Below are 25,365 nucleotides of genomic sequence, written 5' to 3' on the forward strand. Positions count from 1 at the left end.
TTTTTCTTTTCTTTTCTTTGCAACCGGTGAAGTGGGGGGGGGGGCAGAACAAAGCGAGAGCAGCTCAGATTTCAACCTCCTCAGGCAGCCTCATTTTCCTAAGCTTCCCAGGCTTTTCTGTCCTATGCTGGAAGGGAAAAAGAAACAGGGATTTCGCTCTCCAGTCAGGCTTAACATGACAGCCACCCTCAGTTATAGGGCCTTGGGAACGGCAAAATGTTGAGTACCTCTCAGCTCAGATTTTTATTTACAGGCACCTTTGTCCACTGACCCATATTTCTACCTGCCTCTAGTTGACAGAATGTTTGTCATTCTTGTAAGCAATGTTACTGTTTTTTAAGCCAAAAAGTGGTACCCACACTTTTAACATCTGGGTGGGAAATGTGTCTGTTCTTCATACCCTTGAGTACCTGAAGAAAAAAAAACATTGTTGGTAGCGCTGGACACAAGTAACAGTTCCTTATGTCATGCCCACACAGGAACACCACCCCACTGTTTGTTGTTAACAGGTTTTATAGCTTCACAGACCCACACTGTATGTTTGACCAAAGCTGGCAATGGGACAAAACAAATGTGACTACATGATTAATGTAGTGCCCTCCACATGTTGTTGGACTGGGCTTATGGGAGTTGTTATCTGAACTGGAGGGTGCCGTGCCAGCTACCCTTGCCATACATCAGGGAAAACAATAATTCTATCATATCACTTTCAAACAATAGTTTTTAAAATGATTAAGATTCTCTCTACAGTTCAGTGTGCAGGTGTGTGTGTTTTTAAAAAAATAGGCATACAAAAGTTCTAAGTCAAATTAAAAGGAACCAAGATCCAAACCCCCCATTATCCTGTGTGGGAGAACACAGCTACAAATTGCATCTTATTAGATAAACAGCAAAAGATAATAGTGTTAGATGGGAGGAGTATTTCCTTCTGCTAACTGAGCACACAAAGCCAAATCCAGATTCAGAGGGCTATATCAGGGCGAACAATTAAGTTCCTCTAGAAATGCACATAACTGCAAGCCTTGAAGGATTTTGTTGAACGCTTATTTATTTTTTGTTGAACTGTCACTTCAAAATGTAGCTCATTTATAGTCTTCCTTCTTCTGTATCCTTGGTTTGTAAGACAGTTTTGTTGATAATGAGCAGTTCCCAGAGTCTATCATACCATTGCTGGACAGATGGAGTTTATTGCTTTCCCATTTGTGCAGTTGATTGAAGTCTTGCTTCAATTAGAAGAAGAAAAAAAGGGGGGGGGAGGCGGAAGGGACCAGTTTAATGCCAAGTGCTGGGAGTTGTTTTGTGCCCATGAGGCTCACAAAGTGTATCTTTGGGCTTTTTGGAGGGCTGCAGTTGGTGATGATGATAACCATCTTCAAACTCTTGGGCCATAGAGGATGCCCTCTAAATGGGACAAAATGTTCCCACATGCCCAAGCAGGTGTCTCCCAGCCAAGAAGTTATTCTAGAGTTTATGGTTTGCTTACAGCCTCTAGCATTTTGAAGAATTATTCATTGCATATCAACATTCTGAAGCCAAGATTATATGAAATGTATTACTTGTTGGATGCAACTCTCCTAAAGTTTTATGGCATAAAAAAAATGAGTCACTTTATGTTAAATCCATGAGAGTGTATTTGGCTTGTGTGTTCATATCTGCTTTATCTCCCTTCTGCAACAGGTGGCTGAGCTACAGGAAGATGACGTTTCCACAGAAGTTGTCCCTGTCCCCTCCTTTTCCCAGGCTTTTCCAGGATTAAAGCACTCTACCAATTATAGTGTTCGGGTCCAGTGCACTAATGAACTGGGCAGCTCCCCTTTTACAGACTGGGTCTATTTTCAGACCATGGGATTAGGTAAGAACATGGTTTCATGGAAATAGTGAAACATTTTTCCATTAAGCTATGCAGTTCTAGGGCAGAAAACCATTGAACAACTTGACCGCATCTCCCATTGTAGTAACTAAATACAAGGACCATATAATTCACATGGCTGATTCAAACAACCAGCCATCAGCTTCAATTTTTTGCTATTGTTGTGCCTTAGACTGTAGTTTACTCATGGCAAATCATGTGAGGGTGTTCCTAATTTATGCAGGTATAAAGGTGATGCTGGAGTTTCCCAGTATTCACAGCTTATTCCAGGAGAGAAAAAGAATCTTAGATGTTCCAGGACCTCAAGAGTCCCTTTGGTGAATTTGCAAGGGAACTAGCAAATGAAATAGCTTTTTGCCCTAAGGCTGTTCCATACCTCTCTGTCCCCGAGAGTTCTGTCTCTCTCTCTAACAACAGGATATATGTTGTGATTTTCTTTCCATTACAGCACCAAACAGTATTCCACAAAACGTACACATTATCCAAAGAGATTCTTGTCTGATTTTGGAATGGGAAACAATGGCTCCAGAAATGCATAGGGACAATGCCCTGGGATACAGGTTGGAGTGGAGTCAAGATAACATCACTCAGGTAACAGACTGAGCAGCATAAACATTGCCTTGTTGGATCAGAGCATAGTCCAAATTCTGTTCTAACCGGAGCCAGCCAAACGTCCCTGGGATCTCACAAGCAGGTCATGATAATGAGGACCATCCGTTGTTGTTTGTCCTAGTCATCTGATATACTCAAGCTGTGTACACACTATAACTTAAATTTAGATTTGTAACACACTCTTTCTCTCAAAGAATTCTGGACATTGTAGTTTACCCTTCACAGAATTGCAATTCCCAGCAGCCCTTAACAAACTACAGTACCCAGAATTCTTTATGGGAAAGAATGTGCTTTGAATAGGCTTTAAAGGCAGCACTTTTTTTCAGCCGGAATGTTCCTGTGGGTACCACTGCCATTATAAGAGAAAAAAGGAGGTGTTCATGGTGAGTTATGGCACCTTTTTTTCTAGAAAAACAGCACAATTTAAAGGTATAGTGCGTACATAGCTTCAGATGCCTGAAAACAGAAGTTTAATTCTGTTATGTTGGCTCATGGCAGTGATAGACTTATCCTCCACAAATGGGTCTAATCCTTTGAAGAAGCCATCAAAGCTAATGGTCATCACCACATCTGGTGGCAACGAATCCCACAAGTTCATTAATGCAAATTATGCAAAATAATTTTCTTTGATCTGAGCCTACTGCCAATGTTTTCACACGTGAGGCTTAAATGGATTTTTGCCTGTATCCCTCTGTAATGTGAAAGGAATACCTATATCAGTTAGAATAGACTTTTGACTACTTTTTTTTCATAGTATGCAACAGTTAACAATCGTTCTGTCACTTGTGGCAGGAACAGTAGAACACGATGCTTCTCTGTCTTGTCATGTGTAAAAATTATGTTAGGCAGAGCAACTTGGATAGTAGATTCATCAGGAGGAGGCTGATAAAGGCTAATCATACATTCTGAATCAATAAAATTCATCATATTCTGTTTGTCACAGACTATTCCTTGTTCCAGATTTGCCAGGCAATATCTTGAGCTGTATCTCAAATTACAGTGGTACCTCGGGTTAAGTACTTAATTCCTTCCGGAGGCCCGTTCTTAACCTGAAACTGTTCTTAACCTGAAGCACCACTTTAGCTAATGGGGGCCTCCTGCTGCCGCCACGCCGCTGGAGCATGATTTCTGTTCTTATCCTGAAGCAAAGTTCTTAACCTGAAGCACTATTTCTGGCTTAGCGAAGTCTGTAACCTGAAGCGTATGTAACCTGAAGCGTATGTAACCCGAGGTACCACTGTACCATCAATTATAAAAGTAAATTATAAAATTAATTCAGAGTGAGAAACTGTTTGAATTTAGTGCTAAGGGAAGGTTCTAGACCAGGGGTAGTCAGCCTGGCATCCTCCAGGTATTGTTGGATTCCAGTTCCCATCATCCCTGACCATTGCCCATGCTAGCTGGGGCTGATGGGAGTTGTAGTCCAGCAGCACCCTCTGGCATTCCCTCCCCTTAGATATTTGACTGGCTCCGTTTCTGTTGTCTTTTCATGGCCTACTGAAGACCTTCCTCTTTCAACAAGCATTTTAAGTTGAGATCTTTCCCAGACTGCATCTGCGTTGGAATGGTTTTAAAGATGTTGTTATTGTCATTATCACTTCTTGTTTGCTGCCCTGGACTCCTTTGGGAAGAAGAGTGGAATATAGAAAAGTGATGAATAATAAATATCATTAGAGCACCATATTAGCTGCCTGTGTTCTAGACTGACAGCTTGGAAATGAATCCTAAAAAGCCACGCGCAAGTCTTAGGAATGGGTTTGTGTCAAACTGGAAGGTGGTAACATATGTTATCCGCAGTCTGTTCTGGGGTTGATTTTGTGCAACATGCTCATTAAGGAGTGGAGAATTTCCTCCCCACCCCCCACCCCTCTCCTAATGCGGCTGTCACAGAGTTTCTAGGCACTACAATATGACAAAGAAAAAAAGAGAGAGAGATTACAATCCCACATCTCTTCAAGTATTTATTGTACCTCTGCAGCTAAGCTTGGATTGATTATTAGGAATTTTAATAAAAGTAAAATAAAAAAAGCAATGCAGGCACAACATATTAGTATACAGTGGTACCTCGGGTTACGTACACTTCAGGTTACATACGCTTCAGGTTACAGACTCTGCTAACCCAGAAATAGTGCTTCAGGTTAAGAACTTTGCTTCAGGGTGAGAACAGAAATTGTGCTCCGGTGGCGCAGCAGCAGCAGGAGGCCCCATTAGCTAAAGTGGTGCTTCAGGTTAAGAATAGTTTCAGATTAATTACGGACCTCCGGAACGAATTAAGTACTTAACCAGAGGTACCACTGTAATTGGTTTTGGGAAATCTCAGGGTTCAGAAAATTGTGGAGTTGCCTAAAAGTATACCTGCATTCAGGGAGCCTTACGGCTTCCTTGTGTGGTATTGTAAGCAAGTGCCAGATGAGTGCTGATCACCAATGGGTTTTGGTTTGCTTGCTTGCTTCAGGGGGAAATGATTGTGCAGGAGACGAGAGCCAACCTCACTATGTGGAATCCCTTAAGAGATCTTACCATCAGGGTGTGTGTACTCAACTCAGCAGGCTGCGGGCCTTGGAGTGAACCCTTGCTGCTTACAGCTGAAGATTTAATAGGTGAGTTGCATGTGCTGTAAGCTTCTTCTTTTATAACTGCATCTTCTCCTCAAGGAAAATATTACGTCACTGTTAGTACTGTGCTTGCAATGAGCTGCTGGTTGCCACCGTGTTTTTCTATCTCTGCTCTTCCCAGCACTTACAACTGCATGTGTTGCATTTTTAAACGGAATGAGACCGAAGCGGAACAACGTGGAGCAATCTAGCAAAAGCCAAGCGAAACAAACTCAGCTGCAACTGAGTTGAAAAAATCTGTGCATGTGCGTTGAAAAATCTAGTTCTCATAATCCTTACAGGTTCCTCTACACCTGGGTTTTGTGTTAATTTCTATACACTGAAGGTTCTGTTTGTGGATTGTGGGGGATTTGACTGTGAACAATAAAGTGTGTATATATGGATGGATGTACATTCCCAGTGCTTTTTTTTCTTAAAAAATGTTTAGGGGTACTCTCATTTTGACTCAAGAAAATCACCATTTTATAGTTCAAATCTGGAAAAATAAATACAATAAAAGGACAAAAGGACAAAGATTAAAAAATGTTTAGGGGTATGCGTACCCCTGCGTACCCCCCAGAAAAAAGCACTGTACATGCCTATACAGAAGTGCTTTGTGTGTAATAATTCCATAAGGTGTGAAGCAGGCCGAAGCTCTTTGAAAACATAGGAAATGGGTCTTACACCAGTCCATTTAGCTCAGTGTTGTTGACACTGATTGTCAATGGCTCTTAAAAGGTTTCTGAAAGGATTATCTCCCAGCCCTGCCTGGAGATTCTGGGAGTGAACCTGGAGTCTTGTGCAAGCAAAGTGTGTTCCCTACCACCGGGCACTCCAAATCTGCAACTCTTAATCCTGTGCATGACGGTTACTGATTCCCTACTTATCTGTGCACTGTGCATGGATGGCACATTCAGCAGTGAGGAAGGAGCTTGGGAAATCTTGTACCACATTGCACTTTCCCCCCTCTCAGGGTTCACTGTGCTGCTTCCTCCCCCATCCCTACCCAAAATTGTTGTTCCTTTTTTCCTCACAGACCTTTAAATACATAGACACCCCTCAGGGGTTTTTTTTAGTCTTAAAACCACCCTTTCTTCCTTTGCTAATTATGGTTCTTCTTCATAGCAGAGAGCGAAACAATACAAATAAACATCTTCCACAGGTTTGAAAATGTGACTGATGTCAAAACAGGGCTGAGAGATTGTAGATGAAGGCAACAATCTTATACAAAGTTAGGCGCTCTCAAGTCCAATTATTTCAGTGGACTTAAAACACATTCTCTCTCCCTCTCCCTCAGCCTGAGGCTTGTTTGTGTCCCAACCACAGCCACACCTAACACAGTATGTTGCTGAGCTTATAAACGCTTGAAAATAAAGCTTCATTACGGAAATGCTGACACACCAACACTATAGATCTGTAAAAATAATGAAACTTTGTTCTACGCTTGAGCCTGGTGGAAAATAAAAATTGCTTACTTTCTAGAATTAACTAGCTGGTACTGAATAGGCATTTCCAGTTCCCACTGCGTGTGAAATATCTGGGGCAGCTTGTTAGCATACGGGTGGGGAAGCTTATAAAAAGATTTAATGGTGCTGTTTGAGGAAACCAAGCGCATTCTTATTTGAAGCACCCTCAGCCTGCACCCTCAGCCTTGCGCGCTGTTCCTTCAGTGCTGTGGGAAGGGTCTGGTAGACTCTTTCTGTTGCTCTCATCAGTGTCAGCAACAGAAAACAACTAGGTGTATGTGTGGCACAGGAGGGGCAAGGTATATTTTTAGGTGGGTGAGTTGTGTCCCACATGTTAAGATTGCTGAAAGAAAAATAACAGTATATTTTAAATGGCGGAGTCTAGCAGTGGGGAGGCAAATGGGGGCAGCTCCCTGTTCATGGGGCACTTGTCTCCCCTGCCCCCTTCTAGTGCCACCTGTGGCTATCACTACTACCGGCACTGTCCTATTGTGTCATTTACTTCATGCCAATCATGTTCTTAATGCATCAGAAGGGCCTTTTTCTGAATGGCGATGTGCCCAGTCTGTTTGAAGGCACTGCATTTGGCTGCCTTTGCCCCGTCCCAGTTGAAGGAGCGTGCTGTGATTTCCACAGGAACACTGGAGACATTTTAACTTTGGAAGAAGAAGAATAAATAGGGAGCTTTCATGCCTGCCCCCTAGCAATAGCCACCAAGAACATGGGGTAGAGATGTGGGTTCTCACAATGCAACAGCCCCAATCCACATGGGAATACTTCCAAAGGTGATGACATGCGCCTGGCCCTTGGGTGCTTCTGCAAGTGATGCTAAATGCAAGTTTTTGTATCTAATTTGGACTTTAAACCAACACACAAAACTTGTGGGTTTAAAGTAGCATGTAATGTGTGAAGTAAACATTTTTAATGTAGGAAATGGAAATTTAATGTAGTTTGGAAATTGAGAGCTTTTTTGGGTTAGGTTCAATATTGAGCTAGTGGACATTTTCCTGTTGTTCTTTTTAGCAAGCATGGTTCCAGGGCAAGGGCTAGAGACTCCCTGCCTCCCTATATAGCAGACCAGAGAATGAAGACCATTTGTTCCTGGTGCCAGCACCACAGGTGCATTCCTGGTGGCGAACCTCCCATTTTTGCAAAACAAAACAAAAAATCAGAAATACCAATTTCTCCTCCTGGTGTTGTGGGTGTGTACCTTCCACACTAAGCACAGTAGTGATGGTACTTGTCTGCTTCTTCATTGCTGAGATAGAATTCCACCTTACTCCAGCATTTCCTAGTGAAAAATGTTGCCCCACAATTTAAATTTTTAAAATAAAAACCACTGTCTGTATTTTAAGTGCAATTTTATTATGTGTTCTTTGTTTGTGTGTGCAAGTGTGGTCAATCTCTCTCAATTGCCATCTGCTGGTTGCACAATCTTAAATGTTTTTGGGATCAATTGCAGCAAATTTTGCAAGGTTTTGGGGGGGGGGAGAAGGGGGCTGACCAAAGACCACCCAGCAGTAATATACCACCCACTCCTAGCTTTTCTAGAGTGATTCTGGAGGTGAAAGTTGCTGGAATTTAAAGGGCACAAAATCAGATGTGTAAGTGGAAAGGGAATAGATTGCAGCAAATCAAGGGAGAATAGAGTACAGCCCAAATGTTCTGGTATCAACATGAAGGTGTACAAAATAGAAAGGTGAATAGAAGCATCTCTTATGAGAAAAGCATGGGGTGGAGAAGAGTGAGGCTGAATATGGCTAGGAACAGTATTAAGGATATGGACATCTGAGTGGAATGGTGTCAGGTATCCATGCATCTGAGGAGGCTAAATGGATTTTCCTGTCTACAGATAGAGTTTTAGTAAGATTGTATATTAGCCAATAAAAATGGACTGGCAAAGAACAAGCATTGCTCAGTTTTTCCTCATCATCACATGTCTAGGGCTTTTATAGCTTTAGTCTAAATTGGGATGCTTACAAATTGGCGGATTTCATAATCTAATTTCCCCCACTTTCTTTATGCTGATATTCAGAAGGCCTCTGGGGATGTTATCTTGCACAGCCTTAGGGTAAGAGAATGGGAGGGGGGACGAATAAGTTATATTACAGCACTCCAAAATATCTGCATAATACTGTGTGCCACAACCGAAAAACACTCCATACACAAAAAATGAGGGGGGAAGTTTCCCTCTCTTTTGCTGATACAACACATTTTAACAGGAAATTTCCTATGCCCTGGGCAGCTCGTATGCAGATTATTCCTGCTACAAGTTCCTTGTTCTGCTAAGATTTCCTTGTTCTCTTCAATAGCTAAAGGTCAATCCTAAAAGGCTGCTGCAATTGCATCTGGGATTGAAAGCAAGTTCAGTAGCGACTACTTGAGTGCTGCTTTCACAGACCACAGTAGACGCTTCCCAAAAAATTGTGCAATCCCTGGACCCTCCATCCCTACACTCATGTAAATTCTGTCATTCTTGCTTTTATATTTTGCTGGAATTTTGTAGCAACCTTATCCTGGCCCAGCAAGGATAAGGTAAACTCTTCATCAGATTCTGTTGAGGCTTTGGGCAACGAGTTTCAGCTCTTAGTTATTTTTATTTATTTACTAAGTGTATATCCTGCCCTTCCTCGCAAAGGAGCCCATTGATCTTCAGAATATGCTCACCAAACCTGGAATTTGTAGTTAGGTTTTGAAGATGGTTGGTGGCTGCCACTCAAATGCTGGGATGTCCTGTCACAACAAGGTACACTCTATTGCTGTAACATCTTTTTCAGGTTCTTTGGGACATGGCAGATGTGTCTGCTTCTGATGTTTGAGTACTTACACTGTGGAACATGCCCATTTTAAGATGGATTACTTTGAGTTGCAATTTTCTAAATGTGATTTCCTACTGTCTCACTGAGGATTTCTTTTGTACACAGGAGGACAGAGACAACCTCCCTATGGCACATCCTGGGTCCCTGTAGTATTAGGCATTCTTACTGCACTCGTCACAGCAGTTGCCTTGGCACTGATCCTGCTGCGGAAAAGAAGAAAAGAAACTCGCTTTGGGCAAGTTCTTGTCATCTTCATCTCTTAATCTGGATGCATTAATGCAACCACATTGCATCACAGGGTTGCCCATAACTATGTAGCAACCCAGGTCAGATTGAGGGAAACCTCTCCTATTTACAAAGTGGAGCTGGCTTTTAGAGCAGGAAAACTGAACAGGGCAAGAAGGAAGTGCCATGGCCTGTGGCAGTGGCTAGCACAAGGATAGGAAGCCTGCAGTCCTCCCCATGTTGTTGGTCTCCAAATCCCATCAGTCCCAGCCAGCATGGCCAGTTGTCAAGGATGATGGGCATTGCAGTCTAGCAACATCTGGAGGGACATGGCTACCCATCATTGGCCTGATAATGCATCACAGCTGGCCAATATAGCTTGCTCTCCTCTGGTCATGCTACTGTTTGCTGTTAGAGACAGTAGAGGGAGGAGGAATAAGGGGAAGAGAGGGAGCTGTACTGGCAACCTGGACAAGAACGAGCAGCATTGTGGGTGCTTCAGTAGGCCCAGAGTTTCTTGCTGTAGCTCAGTGGTAGAACACCACGCAAAGGAATACAGAGAGATAAAGAAACACAGCTCACAGAACTCTGTATGTAATTATAATTCAGTGGTAGAGCATCTGTTTTGCATGCAAGCTCAATCTCCAGCATCTCCAGACCTGGCTGGGAAGGCTCCAGTCCAGGCTACCTCAGCCCTCCAGATGTTTTGAGACTACAATTCCCATCATCCCTGACCACTGGTCCTGCTAGCTAGGGATCATGGGAGTTGTAGGCCAAAAACATCTGGAGGGCCGAGGTTGAGGAAGCCTGCTCCAGTCTGAAACCATGAAGAGGTGCTGTCAGTTAGTCATTGTAGACAATACTGAGTACAGTGTACCAATGGCCTGGTATTCAGTATAAAGCAGCTTCCTTTATTGCTGGGGTGGATATTGTTCCCATGCTCCTCTTCATTCCTGAAGACCAAGGAGCTCAGACCTTTTGCACAGCAACACTAAGATGAAATGGTTGGAAATTCAGAGAGTTTCTAAGCTATTGTATATGTATGTGGAACAACAATGCACCTTTGTAGCACTCCAGTGATAGTTCGGTAATGAGATTTTCATTTTGCTTCTTTTTGCTTCTTTTAGTCATGCCTTTGGCAGTGTGGTGGGAGGGGATCCAGTCGTCCATTTCAGAGCGGTGAGATCTTTCAACAGAGAAGGCCCAGAGCTTATTGAGGCAACATGTAGGTAAAATGTTCTGAGTGATTCTTTACTACAGATCCCATTGATCCGATGAGTTTCCAAGGCTCTCAGGGCAAACTGCTATTTTCTCCCCTGCTACTCCATGCAAAAATTTCTCATTATTTCTGTCAGACACTAAACGTTCCTCATGCAGGCACTAAGAAAGGAACACAGTGATCTCACTGACAGACTTTGACAAAAGACTCATCTTGCCTCAGATGTAACTTTGAAATCCACCAAGATATTATAGTCAAAATCCCCTATCTAACTCTGCAATTTGTATATTGACTTCTTCAGCAGGCAAATCATACATTGCTGGATTGAGATGGAGGCAAGGGAATATTTTCCTTCTCTAGCCTAATCCGAACTATGGTTTAGAAACAAAATGACAATCCTATGCACATTAACTAGGGAGTAAGCCCTATTGACCAAAATGGGCCTTACTTCCAAGTAAGTGTGGCTAGGATTGAGTTTCATGTCTCATTGATTTCAGTGCGGCTAACCTCCAAATAAACACGCATATAATTGTGGCCCTAGATTTCACAAATTGTTTAAGTTATCAAGATGTACTGTACTGCAATACTAAGAAGCCTCGTCTCTCATAAGTTTCCCAACATCCAAGATAAATGGGGGCAACTCTGCTTTAATTACCATGGTCTGTTGCATATAGGACTGGCTTCAAGGACCATCAACTTTTTAGTTTTGGTAGCCATGTTGTGAAATACCTTATATGAGTAAGCTTCCGAGGTCTTCTTTTGCCACTTTTTGGAGACTGATTAACATTTCTTATTCATACAGACATTTAATTAATGTTACTTGAGTTTATCTTGGTTTGGTTGCTGCTGATATAGCATTTAAAGTGTATTAACTGGTTTTATTTTTTGTTAGCCACTTAGACATCCCTTAGACATGACCTAGATATGGAATTTAAACCTTAAGTGAACAAAATAGCTTTTATAATATACCTCAAGTGAAAGTTCAGATAATCCACAACTTCAAAGATCTAATGGTTTCCAAACAGCTGTGATTTATCACCCACAGTTTGCTTCTCAATTGGCCGTCTGTCAAACGGACTCGTGCAAGTCTGATTCATTTTTGCTGCTTAAACTGTTCTTATTTCCTGTTAGCTGTTTAAGAGAAATTCTCTGAAACTTTAGCACTGGGCGGTGGTGCAAAGCAAGGAAATAAATCTGGAAGTTTGAAGCATCTCGTATTTCATAAGATTAGAAAAGGGAATTGCTGTCGCAGCAATCGTGAACATACAAGTAGCCCAGAGGCGGGAAACCAGATGTTAACTGGACTTCAGCTTTCATTATTACTATCCTGTAGTCATGTTGGCTGAGGCTGGTGGGAATTTGAGTCCAACAACATATGGAGGACCACAGGTTCCCCATCCCAGTACCGGAGAGGAACATCCTCTCTGAGTAGAAAGGCTGAGCATCTTTCAAAGTCGGTGTCTTTGGAAACCTCGTGATTCTAGGGAATAGCAACAGTTAGGTTTACTGAGATTCTGTGCTTACATGCCCCTTTTTCTATCTCTCTTGTTTCTCCAGTGGACAGTATAGGTATCAGTGATGACTTGAAGACCAAACTGAAAGATGTCCTGATCCAGGAGCAACAGTTTACTCTAGGAAGAATGCTAGGCAAAGGTGAGTGTGAACCAGAGCCTGGACCAGGGTTGGGGAACTCGTGGCCATCCATATATTGTTGTACTCCCAACTTTCATCAGTCCTAGCAGGCTTGCCCAATGGGCCTTGGATGATGAGAGGTGTAGCCCAACAACCTCTGGAGGACCACATTTCCTGCACCCTTGCATTATTGGGATTAATCCCAATGTGGCTAGAAGCTGTCTTTTATCTGGGTCTTAACAATAATTCTGTATATCCTTTAGTCTGCCCAATAAAAGCAGTGTAGAGCTATGGTTGGCAGTTTGAGGTACCCTGGGAACTTGAGAAGTTAAATAAGGGAAGAGATTCCGCAAAGGAAAAGGTAGAGAGTACTTTGTAAAATATATGAAAAAGAAGGAGATGAACGGGAGGTAAACAGAGAGCAGAAAGGTTGTTAGGGGAAAAGGGGAAAGCAATAAGAGCCAGGGCTAAAGTTGAAGAAAGGTTTAAAGGAGATGACTGCTCTAGCTTACTGCTTGTCCACCATGTCCTTGTCCACCATTCAGTATTTCATTGCCTGGTAAAGAACCAGAGGCACAATGCAGCCAAAACTGAGCTCTTCTAACTTCCATTGATTTTGGCTGACTTTGGTTGAATTATGCCCTAAGTTCCCGCTGGCTCTTAATTGTCTATATTTCCAGAAAAGAGAGAGAGAGAGAGAGAGAGAGAAAGAAAGAAAGAAAGAAAGAAAGAAAGAAAGAAGATTTGAATTTCAGTGTGATATTGCCCACTTACATCTTTGAAAATCATTCCAGCAGGTGTTTCATTGACCCTCTACCTAACCACTCCATCCTTAATGGCCCCTTGGATTAAAAATCAGTTGCACTGTGCTTAATGTTACCTTGTTTTCTTCTTGTGATCCTTATTAGGGGAATTTGGGTCTGTAAGAGAGGGTCAGTTGAAGCTGCCTGATGGCTCTCTCCAGAAGGTTGCGGTGAAAATGCTCAAAGGTGAGTAATATCTAGGGTCCCTGAAATGTTCCCAGTGCCTCAATGTCACTACACATCTTACTATGCCTGTGATCCTTGGAAGGGTCCATAGTTTAGTAGTAGAGCACGTGTTTTGCATACAAAAGGTGCCGGATTCAATTTTTATCTTATTTTAATATTTATCAAATTCATATACCTCCCTTCATCCAAGGATCACAGGGTAGATTACAATATTAAACCGCAGAAATACATACCAAAATAACAAACAAAACAATAACAATAACCCAATCCCCAGCATCTCCAGGTAAAATGCTGCCTGCCCCCAAGAATCCTGGAAACTGTGGTTCATTTAGGGTCTCCTAACAACTCTCCATTCCCTTAACGAACTACATTTCCTAGGATTCTTTGCAGGTAAGTCATGACTCTTAAAGTGGAATAAGAATGTTTTAAATGTATGTGGTGGATGTGGCTACAGGTTTTTTTAAAAAAATGGTATTCTATATAAATATTTTAGACAGTCTTGTAAACCCAGTTAGAGCTCTTTTGTCCTACTACATTATATGAATCTTGTTAAATAGGTATATAAAATGTGTCTGTATGCTTCTCAGTGGAAACGTTTAATAAAGGGTGGCCAATGCTTCTAGGAGCTCTAACTTTTCTGCTTATTTCCTTGGAAGTTACCCCCACCTAGTTCAAAAGGAAACCTCAGCAATCTTTTCTTTTATTGTAGCGGATATCTTCACCTCAAATGACATCGAGGAATTCCTGAGGGAAGCTGCCTGCATGAAAGAGTTTGACCATCCACACGTTACTAAACTGATTGGTGAGCTCTTTTGCATCTCGTATTTAGCACCGAAAGCGTATTTCACAGCTCCTGTACGCAGCAGTTCCTGACACTGGTGTCACGGCCACTTACCAGCAGCAAGGGCAGCAGGGCGTGGGCACACTGCCCTTGCACCATCCCAATTAGCAACAGTCATGCAAGTGGCGGGAGAGTGGCTCTGTGGCACCACCTCACCATGCTAGCCATTGCTAGCTGTAAAGCAGGCAGTGCTAAACTGGGAGATGGCAGCAGTAAAGTCATGTACTGCCCTGTTTTGATACAGTATAAATTCTCTGAGAACTTACATGCTCTCGCATTCCAAATGCTCGTAACAGTACACTGCTTCTCTTCCCCGACACTCATTTCGCCAACAAATAAACATTATATATCATACATTATATATCAGACAGAGATGCATTAGGTGAGCAGGTTAAGAAATGGGACCTCGGAGCACACACTATCATGTTGCGTTAAATGGGGTGTTCCTGGGTTCAAGGGAAGGAAGAAAAAAGCCCTTTTTGGGATTTATACTATATGACACTGTGAAGCGCAGAGCTTTTTCTGATAACTCCTTAGAGGAGAATGAACAACATCTGGAAACGCCTTAATGCTTACACATTCTTGTGTAGTAAATAAAAATAGATATCACTGAACGCAGGGGCTGGATCAGACCAAAGATTTAGACATTCAGCCCTCCAGAAAAAATAGCAATATATTTTTAGCAGATTATGAACAAAGGAGTACAATCCGGTGCCCTCCAGATGTTTTGGACTGAAACTTGCACCAGCCCCACTTAGTAGGCCAATGGTCAGGGACGATAGATGCTGTAGTCCAAAACATCTGGAAGGCAATAGGCTTGGGCAGGTGATCAGGGATGACTATAGTTGCTAGTTGCTTTTTTCTTCTCTCGTATCAGGAGTCAGCTTGCGCAATCGGCCTAAAGGCCGGCTTCCAATCCCAATGGTTATCCTTCCGTTCATGAAGCATGGAGACCTTCACTCTTTTCTACTGATGTCCCGGATTGGAGAAAACCCTTTTGTAAGATTCTCTCTCGTACCAAATCTCTCAAAGGAGAATTAATTGGAAAGTCACACATCTTTATTTGTTGAATGTACACTAAGCATCTTCTTGTATTGGGGCAGACCTATTATACCCTACATTAAGTTCAGGCATTCTACTTTTTGCTGTCAGTTGAAGACAAATTACAAGCTTTGTTCATTGCTCAGCATATAAACATGTAAAGCTCATCCAGGGCACCTCCAGACTGGTGTGTGCATTTGTGTGTGTGTGTGTGTGTGTGTGTGTGTTTGCAGTTGTGTTCTGCAACATTTATTAAATGCAATGGATGAGGTAACAGTGCATTAGTTGTGGCCTTATACTAGGCTGTCTGTACACCATTCTGCTTTATTAGTTGTTCTGTGTTGCTTCCCCTAAGTTTTTTGCACTGTTGTTGGGAACTACAGTGCAACAAAAGCAGGGTGATTAAACCACCAGAACATTTGTGATATAAGAAGTTACAGGATTTCAGCAGGAAGGTATGTGAAGTGCACTGATTGGGAAAAAAACAGAATGCCTGCCCTGAAACCTTTGCAGGGGCAAATGGTATTGAGTGTGGGATCCCATGCAATTGGCACAAACTCACGATGAGCACAAATAATCATGCTTGCACAATAAAAGGATGCCCAGAGGGGCATGTAGTTAGATTGGAGCTAGCCAGTAAGTTTATTTAAATTATATAGTCCTTTGGACTGGGGACTCAGCTACATTGGCAAAGAAAAAACGCTTTTTATACGTTGTTTATGCATTCTGGATGGCACTGTGGAGTTACATTTTTCCTAACCCAATTTCTCATACAAAGTTTGCAACACATTTAACTGAAACGCTTCTTTGATGTGTCTAGATTCAGCCTGGCTCTTCTAATCAGAGTTTGTCATCTCTGGAGTTGATAACGAATGGGGAAATGCCTGAACATAGCATGGCGAAACATTTGTAGTTTGTCCAATAATTGCACGTTTAATAACTGTTCTTCTTTTCTGCAGAACCTGCCTCTTCAGACACTCTTGAAGTTTATGATTGACATTGCTAGTGGCATGGAGTACCTGAGCTCCAAAAACTTCATCCACAGAGACCTTGCTGCTCGGAACTGCATGTAAGTCCACAAAGTCCTTATTGGTTAACTGAAGCATTTGCAGAGATTAAGAGAAACAGAAAGGTCAGTTGGGAGAGCCCAAGGCTTCCCAGGTGTGGCTGCAGCTGGCTATGTCCATGAAGGAAACTAGGTCATGGAGAGCCTTTGTGAACAATGAAACAATTCATTGATTGCTGAGCTCTTGCAGGAGATCCAAACAACATTGCCTGCTGCTAATGCATCCATTGTAGGAAAGTTGCAATTTCCCAACATTCGGACTAGTATTTTGAGTTGACAAGGAAAATGAGATTTGCCTCCCTTCCAACGCCACATGAGTGATCTGAAAATGATTGGATGGGGAACTTTTGGCTGTCTAATAATAATAATAATAATAATAATAATAATAATAATAATATTTATATCCCGCCCTTCCCAGCCAAAGCCGGGCTGGCTGGGGCTGATAGGAGTTGGAGTCCAATATCATCTGAAAGGCCACAAACTTCCCTTCCCTGCGCTAATATCATGGATCTTTCACACTTCTCCATGGCATGAGCCTCACAGCTTCCCAACTCCCCAGCCTGAACCTGTGCCATTTTGTCAGCCCCCCCCCCAATATATTCCCTGTGGGTGTGTACCTGTTGAAGTTCTTAGATGTGACTAACCAAAAAGACAAGCAGCGAGCTCATATAACCCATCTCTTAGACTGCCCACCATTTCAGGAAGGTGGTGACATTGACTCAGAAAGACAAGGCAAGGAGAAATGTTTCAACAAAGGAAAATGTGGGAAGGCTTGCAGGAGAGGATAAATTTTATTTTTTTAAAGAAAGATACATAAAGGGAAAAGCTACCCCCCCGCCTCAAATTTTATTTATTGCTTATTTTATTTAGCAAATGTATATACCTCTCAATCAAAAGAAAAATCTCTCTTAAGTGGCAAACAATTTTCAAAAGTGTAACACAATATAAAATTCAAAACATGGGTAGAATTCAGAATCACGCTGTGACAAATGTTCCCTCTGCAGAAGCGTTTTAGTTTGCCAGATGGAAGAATCCCCCTCCCCTGAATATTGTTCTTGGGGCGGGATTCTCATGACCCCCCCCCCACAAGACTTATTTTTTCAGGGAGCCCTGTTGCATAAGCAGAAATCCTTGCACAGGGCTCCACTGATAGGGCTTTATTTTTACTGAGACGAGGCAGATCAAAATCAAACAGAGCCATGAAAGTGTCACAAGCAAGTCTGGAAGACCATAAGGATGAGTTGTGTTTGGCTGTTCCTAAGCAGAAACCCTCTTCTTCCTCCTATCCCATTCTGTGGGGATTGGATATTATGGTACGGATATTAGTATGCATATAGCACTTCATCTTTTTCTTTTTTTTGAAATCTCTTTGGCAACATTGTCTGGAGAGGTGTTTAGAAAATTTAGACCAGTTAGATAAGTGGAGCAACTGGAAAAATCTATAGCAACTTTGTTACACAGACATATGCTTGGATACCATTCTGCTATTGTCATGGGTATTTCTCATGATATCAGTGGCCTCTTCAGCCTTCCTCTCAGGGGATGTGTGCAGGTCTTTGAGGAGCTGCTGGGAAGGATGGGGAAGGGGCCTGTTGGGCCCTTCAAGAGCTGATGGCTCTCCTGCTTCTTCTCACTCCTCCTTGAAGGAGGCAAGCTGTTTGAAACCAGCATCCTCTCCCTGTCACATAGGAAGGTGCCTTCTACTGAGGCAGACCATTGGTTCATCTAGCTCTGCGTTGTCTACACTGACTGGCAGTGGCTGTCCAGGCAGGAGTGTCTCCCAACCTTACCTGGAGATGCCAGGGATTGAGGCTGGGGCCTTCTGCATGCAAGGCAGCTGCTTTTCCACTGAGCTATGCCCTATGGCCTTTAGACATAGGTAGCTCACTTCCTAAGGTAAACAGCTGGGAGACTACCAGTCATGCTGACTACTCAGCAGGTGTTAGCTGCTGATGACTCAGGTTCACCAATAGTCTTAAGCATACTTAGCCTTGTGAGACTCTCAAGCCAGGGAAGGCGGTAGTGTTTGAAGGAGAAACCTGCACTTGCTGTTTTCTTCCTGCGTATGCCAAGTTGCTTGAATTCTTTTCTTCTTCTTTTTTGTTTCCTTTAGGTTGGATGAATACATGAACGTGTGCGTTGCTGATTTTGGGCTTTCAAAGAAAATCTATAGTGGAGACTATTACCGCCAGGGCTGTGCCTCCAAGCTGCCAGTCAAGTGGCTTGCACTGGAAAGCCTGGCGGACAATCTCTACACAACACATAGTGATGTGGTGAGCCTTCTTTGCTCTTCCCACGAGCGCCTGTTTCCCTACCTACAAATTCTGTTGCTGCAAAAACCATGAAGATTCTTGTGGCACCTTAAAGACGATCACATTTATCCAGGCATAAGACGGGGTGGGGATCTCCAGCCTGCCAGGCCAAATTTGGCCTGGCACAGGTCTCCGTTTGGCCTGCCAGGTCATTTCTCCCAAGCCACACTCACCTGCCCCAAATGTGATGTCAGCTGTGGGCAAGGGATATGTATATGGAAACTGGGAGGCTCAATTGCACAGGCAATCCCTGCAGAAAGCAACTTGGCCACCCCTATGCTTGGCACTGGGAAACACTGAGCAAAGCACCTTGGAAGCCCTGGGCTAATATCACACAACGTTTGTGCTCAACATTTCCCAGTGCCAAGCATAGGGCTGGCCAAGCTGCTTATGTGGCATTTGCCTGTGATGAGGGACCATCACGCTTCTCAGTCCAAAGCCAATGCTGGCAATTTTGCAAAATCAAAGTGTGGTGTGCGTGTGAAAGTGCCTTGCACGTCACCAGGGCTGTGACGGAGCTCTGAAACATAAAGCAGCATGAAACAAAAGAAGCGTTTGCAGAGTTGTTACTGTTCTTTATATCGTGTCATCAGGGCACACATGGTGCTTTTGACGCTAGGGAAACAACAGCGGAAAGGGAGGGAAGTGGAGGCAGGGGAAGAACACTGAGTCATGGGAACTAGATGGTGGGCCAGAGGCACAGTGTTCCGTGGGGAACATCATTTTTTCTATGAACTGAAGAAGAACCCTGCTGGATCAGACCAAAGATCTATTTAGCCTAGCATCTCGTTTCTCACAGTGGCCAACCAGATGCTTCTGGGAAGCCCATAAAGAATAGCCCTCTCCTGCCCATTGATCCCCGACACACACACATAACGGAAAGAACGAAAGAACGCATTTCTTACATTTGTATGCTGCCCATTATAACTTGGTTTTCTGTGCAGCTTCCGGAGATGTCACAATACGATTCGCACCGTTCTTAAATGGTTCGATTACTGAGAAAGATGACTGATTGTCATATTGTATGCTACCCTGAGCTCCCATGTAAGGATACAAATATCACATTTTGTTAATACAGCTTGATTGCTCTGCGAAAAGAAGACTGCCCCATCTAGTGTAATGTTGTGGTAGTCCTCGGCCGAAGAGGGATGTTTGTGTTCATTAACAACTGGATTTTAAAAAGCAATGAGTTACATACCTATTAGGAGTTAGTTGTCTTTTCTGGGCCTGTTAAAATGATACTCAGTTTGTGCAGGTAAAGAACTGCTTTTAATATTATTTAGGATTATTTACAGAAGGAGGAAAGATAGAAAATTATGACTGAAAGCACATTCCTGCACTGAACTGCACTGGAACAGGAGATCCAGGAATCATCTCTGTCCGATTATACTGGGAGCAAGGCTGAAAAAAAGACGACTGATATTCTAAGCATGTTTCTTCTCCTGAAATTGTTTTTAAATATGTTTCTCCCATTTGTTTAACTATTATTTTCCCCCTCCCCTACTGTATTTCAGTGGGCATTTGGTGTGACAATGTGGGAAATTGTAACACGGGGGCAAACTCCTTATGCAGGCATTGAGAATGCAGAAATTTACAACTACCTCATCAGTGGAAACAGACTGAAACAGCCCCTGGAGTGCTTGGAAGATGTGTGAGTAGTTTATTAAGCCATCTGGTTTTCCAAACATGAACATTTTCTTCTACAGTGCAGACCACACTATGATAAGCAGAAGTTCCACAAAAATACAGCCATACTTTGGGCCAGCTCAGATAGGAGGAAGTCCCATTGGGCTGTCCCCATTGTAGAGAATGCTTTCTTAATGGACAGAGGGGTGGGTTGCATGATTTAATTGAGATTCTTCCATATTATTTTGATACTGTTCAGCTTGCCTTCAATGTGCTTTTGCCAATGTGCTTTTGAAAATGTATTTTGCAATCAAAACAGAAATCTGTTTAACCACTGTGTTCCACTGGGCAGAGGGAACACACACTGGTATGCAGCTTTTATTTTTAAAATATAAATATATGTTCCCAGTGCAGCTTACACGGCCTTTGGTTGTCCCGAGGTGCTTCTTTTCTCATTTTGTTTTGTTCTGTTTGTCATGCAGCTACGATCTCATGTGCAGATGCTGGCATTCAGAACCTAAGCTACGCCCCAGCTTCGGAGCCCTGAAACTGCAACTAGAAATGATCTTGGCCAGACTGTCTTTGCTCTCATCCAGTCAGGACCCCTTGTATGTCAACATTGGGAAGCCACAAGAAGCTTACAGGAATGACCCCTCAACAGATTGTCCCTTTGGAACATTGGACGGTGACGCGAACATTGCAGGAGCAGCTGCTGCCGCTGTCACGAGTGACTACCGTTACATCATGAGCCCCTTGTGCCTTGGGAGTGATGCTGAAAGCGAAAGGCATCCGGACGCATCTGAGGGGGAAGCCAGGAGCCTTCTTTATGATTTGGAGATGGGACCAAAACGATGTTAGCCTGAAAGGAAGAGGGGGGAAATGACACTCCACTCTCCTCCAATAAGATGTGTGCATTTTTATCATCATCTGGTACTGCTTTACAAAGACAGTTGTAGGCTGCTTTTAACCAGCATAGGTAGCTGTAAAATGAGCTACTTCTGCAGCTGTTTGAGTTGCTGTGGCTCATGCTCAAAATGACCACAAATTTTATCACCTATTGGCCTTCTGAAACTAACTTCCTGCAATGGTGAAATGAAATCCAGTGGGAGTGGCCTAGTCTGTACTTACAGCCAGCGAATGCCTGTTTGTCAACTGAATTGATAACGGAATATTAGAGTTGAGCAGGGTGCTACTCAGCATGCTCTCTTTTTCGGTAAGATTTTCCAGCTGTGAGCAAGGAAGATTGGGACCAGATTGGGAAATGATCTTCTATTGATGGATACTGTATTTAAGGGCGTGAGGGGGGAACAGTAGTTTAGCAGTACCACCTAGTCCTCTTGTCTACCTCAGTGGTTCTCAAACTGGCTGCTTCTGTACAATGAAGAAATATTGCGCCGTTTCTCAGATTGTTACAGTATTTGGTTGTTGGATGGAAGCATTCCTCAAGGCTGACATTGCAGCTAAGCAACAACATGCGGGCACGGTTTTTGCCAGCCTGATACCCTCCAGATCTTTTTTGGCTACAGTTCCTATCAGCGCCAGGCAGCGCAGCTGATGGGATTTGTAGAAGAAAACATCTAGAGGCCACCAAGTTGGTGAAGGCTGTTCTGACATCTCCCTGCAGAGATGGCCTTCTCCCACACTGCAGGACTGGGTTTTCTTGTCTTTCTTTGCTTTTCGATGTTTGACATGAAGTTGGTTGTACGCACAGTTGCCTTGTCAGCAAAACTCTGTGACAGGGTGACAAATGCATACAGACGAAACCAAACTTCAGACAGACTTTGAGAGACCAGTGTAGGACAAGCAGTTAGCGCATGGGAAAATTTGATACTAAGGCTGCAGTAGCATACTTACCTATCTAGGAATAAATCCCACTGAACTCAGTGGGACTTACTTCTGAGCAGACACGTCTAGGATAGCGCTGTGTGGACAAAGTACAAAAAGTGCATATACGAAAAGGAGGTCTATAATGATAGTAAGAGGCAGAACTTTAAATTAAAAACAGATGTTTATTTTATAAACTTTATCCTAAAAAAATTAATATTAGCTGCAGCAAGGAAATTGCTCAGTTGACATCAGCAGAAAAACTCAGTAGGTACCAATGGAATGCTTTCCATGCAGAGAAGTAGTTTTCAGTCAGAAAGACTTTGAGAATCACTGGCCTACTTCATTAGAGGTTGTTCCAGCATTCTGCAGAGATTCAACTGCATTGGAGCATAACTTAACGTATTTTGGTAACCTTACAGAAGGAAATGTTCATTTTTGAGCTCTCATTTTTCCAATAAGCCTGTTTTGATTAATCATAACTGAAAAGAATAACATGCGCTTTGAAGAAGACTACTTTGACAATGTGTAAATCAGTCAGTGTTTCTGTATTTTGCTGTTCCTAACATAAGGTATGCCTAGGGCATTACACCTTACCATGGCTGCCTGACTTTTTAGCAAACCTAAATTCTTCCTATTGGGCTGTTAGAAAAATTCCCTGATGCAGCAGTATTCAATATTCAGCCACAGAATCGCATTGGGTGCATCAATTTTTAAATTAAGTATTTTTTGGTCCAGCTGGTTTCCATGAGAATGCTTAACGAATGTGTAGCTCTCTGCTGTTGAAATCCATAAGTATTAAAGCGGTGGGAGCAGGGGTATTGGATCATGCCTAGTATTATATATGTTTCCAGGCTGCAGGTCTCTTATAGCAGGGATGGGGAACCTGTTGACTTTCCCAATGTTATTGTATTCCTAACTCCCACCAGCCTCTGCCAGTAGGGTCAATGGTCACGGATTATGAGAACAGTTCTCCAACAATATTCCCCATCTCTGCCTTAGAGGCTTTTGGCACAACAAAACTCCACCCATGGTAAGAGAATACCACTGATAATATGTTTCCATTATTAGTTATGCTTAGAGCCATATTTCCCATTGGGCTTACTGGCGTATTGCGCCAGGGCACTGGCCTCTCAGGGGCACCACAGCGAGTGGGGGAGCTGCACGCCGTTGCTGGCGGCCTCCCCTTTCCCTGCACGCCTGCCAGCTGTGCCCCACCAACTATATGACTGGCAGGCTGCAGCTTCCTTCCCAAGCCTCCGTGGAAGGAGAGCGACCCCCGCAGAGGCTTGGGAAAAGGTCAACAAGTCGACAACTTTGGAAAAGAGGGGGGCCTTGGAGGGATCTTTGCACCATGACACCGGATATGCCTAAGACGGCCCTGGTCATGCTTTCCTTTTTTTTGCTGTTTCATTTAGTGCTCACTGAGGCTACATTTCTTCCTGCCCCTTGTGAAACAAGGTAATCTAGAATTACTGGAATTCAAACCACCAAACAGATCCTCCTGAGAGACACTGACAAGGCCCCTTCTCACATTCCGTTTACCACTTTCAGGTTTTAACCAGTAATGTTCATATATGCCTTTCTAGATGGTTAAAAGACTGGAGTGGTCACTCTCATGTGCCAGGAACTTTGCAGAGTCAATAACTCATCAAAGCTTTTCCATCTCTACCCCGTCTCTAGCACCATCCTTCAGCATGACTACGAAACAGGGGGCAGGGGCGGGGTGGGCTATGCAGCTGGAACTAGGCCCTGTTCTCTCCTTTTATGCAACATTAACCATGCTGATTGTGTGAACAAAGGAGCGGCTAAAGGTTTGATGGTTTGCATTAAGTTTTCATGAAAAGCAAGCATAGAAATATTACACGTATTAATAAATCTGTTAGGTTGTGAACTACCCTGAGATCTGCGGGTGAAGGGCAGTATACAAATTCAATTAATAATAATAATAATAATAATAATAATAATAATAATAATGAAACCGCATGAGCTGGGGGGAAAGTTCTTGATTTGTGCAAACATCATCAGTGGTATGCTTTTATTGCCCGTGGTATCTGTTGTGCATATGGGCTTCCCATCATCACAACACTATGTTACCAAAAGCAAGTAATAGATGTGTTGCTGGTGGTATGCGTTAAAAATGGTTTTATGAGTTAAAAATGGTTCTATGCAGTCAATGCTGAGAAAGCCATATTCTGTGTTCTGGAACGAAGCAGTAGATTTGGGATAAAAAATTTTCATTAGAACAGTTCCGCTGTCTACTTAACAAAACCCACCAGTTCCTCTACAAAATATTGTGATGGAAGCCCAAGTTTCAAATTATACTTTTGAGTCTGAATGCATATGTGAAATAAGTATTTTGAAATTTCCAGCGTAGAAATTCTGCAGCATACTGCAGTTGTTTGGACCTGGGATTTTTATGGACACTCACCCGATTGAATTAAGACAGTCAAAGCAGCTGTCCTACAGAAACCTTCCCAATGAATGGCCTATGCAATAATTCAACATGGGTGTTGAGTGGAGTTTGTTAGATATTATGCCCTGCCTCCCTCAAGTTTACTAAACATGTTTACAGGAGACTGGTGAGAACATAGTTCTTAACCAAGTGCTGCCTTCTCACCATACCTGTGCTCTCATAGCAAGCAGTGTGAAACATGTTGTTTAACAGACTGACCCTTTAGTTCCAGTATTCAAGAGTGAGCATCTTTGCTTGTGTGATCAGAACAGCATCACCCACACACAAGAGGGAAGTATCAACAGGTTAAAAGTTTGAAGTACCAAAAATAATGAAGGGGAAAACAAACCTAAGAGGGACCCTAAAGAGGCCTGAGCATGCTCAGTGGCTTAGAATGCTGCTTGACTGTGGGGAGGTGGGATGGAACCCTAAACAGAAGCAGTCCACTCTGCAACCTTTTGTTGCAGCTCCCACTTGTGCCTCTTTCATTCGGAATTAAGTCTCATGAGTTCAGTGGGATTCATTCCCAAACAAATGTGCATCAGATTGCAGCTTATGTTTCCTGCAGCAGCCACCTAGCAAGCAGAGCAAGTGTATATATAAAATCTAATTTTCTGAAGCATGTCATTAGTTTTTATGCTTTTTTAAAATAAACTATGTACTGTGTCCTAGTGCTTGCTTTTTATTCCCTTCATGTCATCACTTTACCGTTGCTTTTTAAAAAGGTTCAAAATAGAAACAAACTTGACTGTTCCCAAGATCAAAGGTAAAGGG

General features: G+C 42.8%; 1 protein-coding gene and 1 long non-coding RNA gene across 3 annotated transcripts in view; one reads left to right on the forward strand and one right to left on the reverse strand.

Moving 5' to 3' along the window:
• The window catches only part of TYRO3 (TYRO3 protein tyrosine kinase), a 60,434-nt gene extending 35,172 nt beyond the window's left edge, over positions 1-25,262 (forward strand). For both annotated transcript variants that reach the window (XM_053383226.1, XM_053383234.1), the window contains exons 7-19: positions 1,678-1,852; positions 2,319-2,461; positions 4,938-5,082; positions 9,467-9,596; positions 10,714-10,811; positions 12,363-12,458; positions 13,346-13,426; positions 14,136-14,228; positions 15,145-15,266; positions 16,268-16,377; positions 18,488-18,647; positions 20,201-20,337; positions 20,795-25,262. In XM_053383226.1, the coding sequence (XP_053239201.1) occupies positions 1,678-1,852; positions 2,319-2,461; positions 4,938-5,082; positions 9,467-9,596; positions 10,714-10,811; positions 12,363-12,458; positions 13,346-13,426; positions 14,136-14,228; positions 15,145-15,266; positions 16,268-16,377; positions 18,488-18,647; positions 20,201-20,337; positions 20,795-21,170 (1,866 nt within the window). In that variant the 3' untranslated portion in view covers positions 21,171-25,262. The remainder of the gene's footprint in view (positions 1-1,677; positions 1,853-2,318; positions 2,462-4,937; positions 5,083-9,466; positions 9,597-10,713; positions 10,812-12,362; positions 12,459-13,345; positions 13,427-14,135; positions 14,229-15,144; positions 15,267-16,267; positions 16,378-18,487; positions 18,648-20,200; positions 20,338-20,794) is intronic.
• LOC128411174 (uncharacterized) overlaps positions 1-25,365 on the reverse strand; it is a 165,888-nt gene that overhangs the window by 130,801 nt on the left and 9,722 nt on the right. The window lies entirely within an intron of this gene.

Source organism: Podarcis raffonei, chromosome 1 (assembly GCF_027172205.1).
Source record: "Podarcis raffonei isolate rPodRaf1 chromosome 1, rPodRaf1.pri, whole genome shotgun sequence".
NCBI classification, from domain to species: Eukaryota; Metazoa; Chordata; class Lepidosauria; order Squamata; family Lacertidae; genus Podarcis; species Podarcis raffonei.